Source organism: Musa acuminata, chromosome BXJ2-6 (assembly GCF_036884655.1).
Source record: "Musa acuminata AAA Group cultivar baxijiao chromosome BXJ2-6, Cavendish_Baxijiao_AAA, whole genome shotgun sequence".
In the NCBI taxonomy this organism is placed as follows: Eukaryota; Viridiplantae; Streptophyta; class Magnoliopsida; order Zingiberales; family Musaceae; genus Musa; species Musa acuminata.
This window is the reverse complement of record NC_088343.1, coordinates 6250322-6257500: the sequence shown is the minus strand read 5'-3', so window position 1 is coordinate 6257500 and position 7179 is coordinate 6250322. Positions and strand designations below refer to the sequence as shown.

The 7179-nt window shown below is 41.8% G+C and overlaps 2 protein-coding genes across 2 annotated transcripts in view; one reads left to right on the top strand and one right to left on the bottom strand.

Moving 5' to 3' along the window:
- Positions 1-5692, bottom strand: part of LOC135614451 (uncharacterized) — a 5860-nt gene extending 168 nt beyond the window's left edge. Inside the window, exons 1-3 of the mRNA XM_065111843.1 lie at positions 4828-5692; positions 3118-4691; positions 1-270 (exon numbers count right to left, since the gene is read on the bottom strand). The exon at positions 1-270 is cut by the window's left edge and continues 168 nt beyond it. Coding sequence (XP_064967915.1) covers positions 256-270; positions 3118-4691; positions 4828-5533 — 2295 coding nt within the window. The 5' untranslated portion in view covers positions 5534-5692 and the 3' untranslated portion in view covers positions 1-255. The remainder of the gene's footprint in view (positions 271-3117; positions 4692-4827) is intronic.
- A 1172-nt stretch (positions 5693-6864) lies between these two features.
- Positions 6865-7179, top strand: LOC103987130 (putative lipid-transfer protein DIR1). Its single transcript, XM_009405337.3, has one exon. It carries the CDS (start codon positions 6865-6867, stop codon positions 7177-7179), a length of 315 nt encoding a protein of 104 aa, XP_009403612.1.

Genomic DNA, 7179 nt, shown 5'->3' with positions numbered 1-7179 from the left:
CAACTCTGAAACGGATTCTACCCGAGAGACATTAAAATTAAAGAAGTACAAGAAAGACAACAAATGAAAAATGTACAAGTTCCACAGTTGTTCTCTGAGCTCAAGTGAGGAGCTCAAGCTAAAGAAAACGATAGTTGCTTCACCGTAATATTTGGCCTCTCTGTCATCAAATGGTTTTGTTGTTGTCATAGTCGTCATCGGGTCATCTTTGATCGCTTGACCATTTATTCGATGCATGTGAGATTTGGGACAGATCTATGGATATTTTCCCTGGAAATTATTGCACAAGTTGGTCACCCCAGGTAGACTAAATAACATTTGGAAAGAATCGAATGGAAGATAGGAACTAGCATGATTTTTACACATTCCTTCATTAACTCTGAAATAACAGGATATGATAAAACATGGATGTAGAACTGCAATTCACATCTTATTTACTGGACCATACATGACAAACCTACCCCCTAACTTGTTCATGGAACTAGCTATCTTTTATAACACGTCTGGATATTCATTTTACAGATGATTATGACTTGTGAATCATTCAAACCGGTTGGTACAAGAGAAACATTATCTCCACCACATACTTCAATGCATCCCATTTATTGCAACCATCCATCGTCCATGTCACAAGGAAGTCAACTTACCTACGTAAATGCTCCTCCCAAAATTATGACAACTGTCCATCAAGCGTCCAAAAACTATCTTTTTTGTCATACAGACATAATAAATTATTAAAAGGTGTATACATTATGTATTTCATAAGTATTGATTCTCAATATGCATATCCTGAAATGACATGGCATGCCCTTCGAGAACTATTCAATAAAATGGCTAGTGGCAAAGGAACTAGCATCATAAAGCATACACAAAATTATCAAAATAACATGTAAAATGGCAAGGAGAAACATTGGTAAACAGAAGAATTGAGTAACAAGAAGTGTCACCAAAAACACTACGTTGAAAGAAAATTATACCATGTCACACCAACTACAATAAACCTCAACCTAGAAAAGAACTACAATATGCCACATGCTTACCAAGATGCTAAAGACATCTCTTTTGAGACATGGTTGGTGTATGTTACACAAATAATAGGCAACAGGTTCGAGTTCACGTGTAAGTCATTTAATGTAATGAAAATTTCTTCCTAATTAAAAAAAATGCATAGGACATGGACAAATTGTTCACCAAAGTGCCTCAAGAAAACCCTTTAGCATTGGTCATATGTGAAGACTCGGAATCTGGAAGAACTTAATTTCTTTAAGAAAAGACAGAAGGGAATAATCACTAGTATTTCAGGCTCAATAGTTTCTATTAGGAAATCCAACATGACGACACAAAATTTGCTTAAAGAAGACAATTTTTGTGTACAATTGGATTAACTAACCCAGTAGGAGACCAGGTGAGATCAGCCAATTACCATCAATTCAACACTAAAGTAGTATGATTAAGTCAAAAGAACCAAATTATTATGAAGCCAATCTAAGTCAACCAATTCAATCAATCCTGGTGTCAGTTTAATACAAGTTATCGTCATTGTAGTAGAATAATACAAATCAAATGATCAATACAAGAACCCAAATCCAATGAGAAGAAAGGATGTCATGCATCCTTGGAGGCAGTATGGATGTTACATTTTCATCACTGAAAAGATGAGAAAATCCCTTTGTGGTTATTGTCAACATGAAAAATGATGATTTTTAATCTTCTAATTAATAAAAGAAGCTAGGTGAAACTAGATTCCATAAAACTTGTTCGTGGACTAGGATCATAGGAAGAGCAAACAAACAGTGGTTAGACATCCGTTCTTGTTCAAAAAGAAGAAACTAAAAAATGTCTCCATTGTTCGCTATAACCAATGATGTTGTTAATACTCCAGATGTTACTTTGGAATGATCATGATGTCAATCAATTGCCAACCATTAAGTTGTACGTTGAGAAACATCAAAATTGGTGCATTTTTGGCACAACCTAATTTGAGTTGGAGAAATTATCTTTCTAGAAGAGTCCTATCATTTTGCCATAGCCCAATAATCAGTCATAAGGAACTAAAGCAAATAATACCATGCCATAGAAACCTTCACCACACAACAACAGATGACGTACCGGTACAGTTGGCACACCATAATATTTGACAGCTTGAGTTGTCACAGAACTAGCTTGGGCCACATAAAAAATGGAGAGAGAGAGAGAGAGAGAAGCAACTGGATGAAATTAAGAGGCAAGTGGATGGAAAGGCCAAATGAAGAATGATTCTGAGGCACAAGTGAAATACAAGCGGGTAAATTGTCAGAATTTCGTTTCCTGTGCCAATAGGACTCAAATGCTCAAAAAATGAATATAATTCTACTAGAGAAAAAATTTGATGCTCATTGCGGCAATTATTGGAAGTACATCCTAGAGTTAAGTGCCTAAACACAGTCATCGTGTGGTGTCTAACATATATTTAGACATAAAGGTAACAATCAAGACTAACATTGAGCTGATGTTAGCTGCTGCTGAGCTCCTTAACTGGATGCGTAAGCCCTTATTGATAATACAAGATACAAACTGACAACAAGTTTGGTTGACAATCTTTCGCAGATTGATGGTCAACAAGAATCTAATTGTGGGAAAAAGTTTAACGGAAAGCTTACATCATGTCATATTTGCATGCAAAATCAACCAAAGGTACTTGTTAATTATGAAGAAAATATCGCATATCTTTAGACATGTTTGCATGTCTAACATATCTTTAGACATGAAGTTAACAATCAAGACTAATATTGAGCTAATATTAACTGCTGCTAAGCTCCTTAACCGGATGAGTAGACACTCATTAATAATATATGATACACACCAACAAAAAGCTTGGTTGACAATCTTTAGCAGGTTGATGGTCAACAAGAATCTAATTGTGGGAAAAAGTTAAATGGAAAGCTTACATCATATCATATTTGCATGCAATATCAACCAAAGGTAAATGTTAATTATGAAGAAAACTTAACCTCACAGATCTAAAGTAACACAAATAACAACAGAAAAAAATGTGTGATATCAGTAATGGGAAGTAGTGGCAACTTGGACTTGAACTGATGGTGGTGAGAAAGTATAGTTTGGACCATAATGGCATACCTTAGAAGACGGAGGTAAAGAAGCACTATAGATGCTGTTTCCAGATTCTGTTCCTTTTCTGATTTCTTGAAGTTGATGCGCTATTTCCTCCAGGCGTCGTAGATTGTAGGTTTCCTTTTCCCTCTGTTCCAGTGAAAAGCTCAATTTTTCTCTTCCTTGTTCGATTGCTTTTAGCCTTTTCTGTAAGAGTTCAACTTCGTTTTCAAGTTTAAATCTTTCGCTTTCAACTGCAGGCATTGAACTCCTCCTTAAATCCAACCAGGAAGCTCTAATGATTGAAGCATCCGTTGATTGACCCACTTTGGTAACATCCAAGCAACTTCTCTGCATGTTCAATTCTAATTGTGTCAAGCCTCTGTCTGAATCTTCAGTCACATCGTCAATTCTGCCTAATGAAGATGGTCTATTTAATGTACCATATTTGTGAGATCTGCCCAAATCATATCCCACCTGAGGAAGATATTCTTGTTTTGTTTTTCCCTCCTCAGCCAGATCAACTTTGTAATTAATTACATGTACATCAACCACATTCACTTCATTATTCAACTGAGATGAGTTAGGACTTTCTTTGTCGGCATTTAGGTTGTGCCTCATACATAAATCATCCAATGGAACTGTGATCTTAACTTTCTCGTCTTGTTTCCTATTTCTTTCAACAACTAGCTGAGAAATTGAATCATCAAAGTCATTTTGCTGTGACCCATTAAATCTAGGTGAGCAAGACTCATTCGCATATCTAGTCTTATGGCTGTGCAGAGAACATGGACCAACTTCTATTGTCACCATGCCCTTCTCTTGCACAGCGCATTCATTTCCATCGTCTGGAACACCTGGATGGTACTTATCCAAACTATCACACCAGCTAGGATTACCACTGCTTGAATATTGTACATCTGTAGTCATTTCAAGTGATGATGAACATTTGACAAATTCTGCAGAGGACTTCTGCACAGAAGCCATCAAAGACTCACCTTCATTGACACATTGCATCTCATCATTTACCCTTTCCTTCTTTTTAATGGATTCGTAGACTTCTTTCAGCATAAGTTCAGGGTCATCAAATGATCCAAAAGAAGCAAGTTTGTTCTGTCCAATCAAGTATGTTGCATCAGGCAGATGACCATCTGGTGTCTTCTTGATACCATTACCACCAATCATCATTTGCTGATATGCTTCAGCATCCTTATCCGAAACAAGTTTCTCTTTTTCCCACTGCACAATGATCTCCTTAAGGATCTCCATCTCCTCCTTATCATATGCAGATTTCTCTTCGACCATCCTCTGGTACTGCCAAGCTTCCATCTTGATAGCAGCCTTCTCCTCCTGGAGCCTCAATATCATTGCCATTGCTTCATCAGCAGCACTGGCAGCAGCGCTCCTCTCTTTTTCCAATTCAAGAGAAAGGGCAATATTAGCAGATCGTTCTTCTTCAAGTGCCTGTTTCAGTTCTCTTATTACCTCAGATTCATTCTTTTCCACTTCACAAACTCCCTCAGTAGCATCAGATAAGCCCTTATCCTCAGTTTGAAATTCATTGGCAAAAGCAACTTCTTGTATGAAAGCATTCTGATCATCTGATAGGCAATAAAAATGAGAAGAATGCAAATTGGCATGACGGTCATATTGATAAGCAACGGTATATAGACTTGTAGGCGTTTACGGGCACATGAAATGATCAAAGACGGAAGTCGAAGATTCATAATTCCTAACCTGAAAGATGGAGAGCTTCAGAAATATGTCCAGAGCCCTCCACCTGCGGAAGATGGTTGCTGACCTTCGAGGGAGAGGCATCGGCTACTTCCCCTTTCCAATCCAAAAGCAGAGATGGAGACGGTGAGGTCGGCAAAGAATTACGTCTGATGGTGAGATTGTTCCTATCCCGTCGCCGCCTTCTGAGAACAGATAGCGGCCGCCCATGGCGAAAGACCACCTTCTCCCTAAGATCCACCGAATCTGCGTCTCCGTCGCTGCAAGATTCCCTTCCATCAAACTCATGAGGCCTGGGCCGTTGAGAAAACGAGCCGCACGACTCCTCGCCTTGACCCATCTCCAACAGCCCGCAGACTGCGTCGCCGCCTCCACCATCATCATCACCAGCTCCAACGAGTTGGACGTTGTCGCAGTTGACATTACTGGAGGTGCGGCAATCGTTCCCATATACTGAATCGAAAAGACCGGCGAGCAAGAGCTGAAGGCAACCGACGCCCTGCTGCCGCTGCTCCCGGTGGGAACCGGGGGCGGCGTGGATTTCGTCGCAAGAGCAAGGTAGGGGTAGACCGATGAGGGCCAGAAATTTGGAGGCAAAGAACGCGAGGGAGGCAGCGCAAAGGAAGATATAGGCGAGGGCGAGGTCGAGGTAGGCGGCCACCAGGGCGCGCAGGGTCCAGCGGTGGTGGGTCGCCAGGCACGACGGCATCGTAGAAGATATAGCGGGAGGAGACTAGCGGCGGACGCTTCACCGAGGAGGAAGACGACCACGAATTATTCTGACGAACAGGCGGTGGGCGTTCCGACGCCGATCAAGTTCGTCAGAAAGGAATACTAGGGGAGAAAAGGAGGTCGGTAGAGAGGAAAAGGGGTGGGAAGGGGGGGGTGGGGGGCCGAAGGGAGAGACGTGAGTGGCCCCACAGAAAAACTCTTCTACCCGTCATAAACAAACTATTGCCTGACCTTTCTTATTATTGGACGAAACAGTGGCCCCACATATACTTCATTATGGGGCCAATTGAAAAGTAGGTACGGAAGGGTAAGTACTTCTAACACGTGACTTAACTTTGTTAATCCACGTGTAATATCGGGCATACTATTTGGCCGGGGCGGGTCACGTGGTGGTGCCCGCACAAAGAGACGTGGTCATCGCCGATCCGGCCCACCGGGATCGCGGAATCCGGTTCGAATGCGGATGACATTGGAGAGGATCCGAATATGGCACCACACGTATGATCATCGGATATTTCTTTTGTAAAATATATTTTTCATATTTAGGGTTTTGTCTTATTTTATTTTCTCGTTCGAGTCATTAGGAAATCAATTGATTTCCACTTCCTTATTTGTACGGAGAAATTAGGCATACAATTATTTGATTAATTAATTAATTAATATAAATTTTATTTTTGTTATTTCCAACTTTGTTGCAACCCAGCTCAGCCCGTTTGAGCCAAGCCCGTGGTTCACATGGGCTCAATTCTTACGGCGCTTTAGTAACCCAGACCATGGCCCGGGTGGCTCGACCGTGGGTTGATTGGTTCGGACCGGTTCAGCAGTGATCCAAACCAATAGTGTACGGTTCAAATTTGTCTAGCCCAAATTGGACCATTTCAAATCCAACGGGTGATTTCCGGTCTAGTCTAAAGCGAATTCAATGTCCGTTCAATTGGGTTCTAAATTAAACCGGTTTTGATTCACGTTAATTGAACTAATTCAGGAAGGATTCATGTCAATTATGCTGACTTTTCTTTATGATATACTTGGAAAGATGTTTATATTCTGTACTGTAAAGAAAAAGAAAAAAGAGAAGACATAGGGCAGTGAAAAGGTTTATATTCTCGATCTAAGCTCTGACATCAATCCATCAAAAAAGCCATCAGCCACTGGCAGCACCACATAAACAACGTATAAGGATTCGCCCCCGTGAACCTCCTACAGTCGTATTACTGCCAATCAACACTCACGAGATCCAAACTCCTGACCCTATTTAAACCCGGTTAAGCACCGGCAATCACACGGCCTTCCCAAAGGTTGAAGAGAATGGCGAGGACGCTCCATGGTGTGGCTTTCTCTCTTGTTCTCCTGGCCCTGCTCTCCGCCGGCGGCCTAGCCGCGGCGGCAGAGAGCCACTGTAAGATGACCGAAGAAGGCCTGATCGCGTGCCTGCCGTCCATGACCGGGGCGTCACCGGCGAAGCCGTCGCCCAAGTGCTGCGCCGCCCTCGGCAAGGCCGACCTGGCATGCCTGTGTAAGTACGAGGACTCGCCGGCGCTGCCGCAGCTGGGGATCAACCGCACGTTCGCCTTGCAGCTCCCAGCCAAATGCAAGCTGAGCTTGCCCAAGAACTGCCACTGA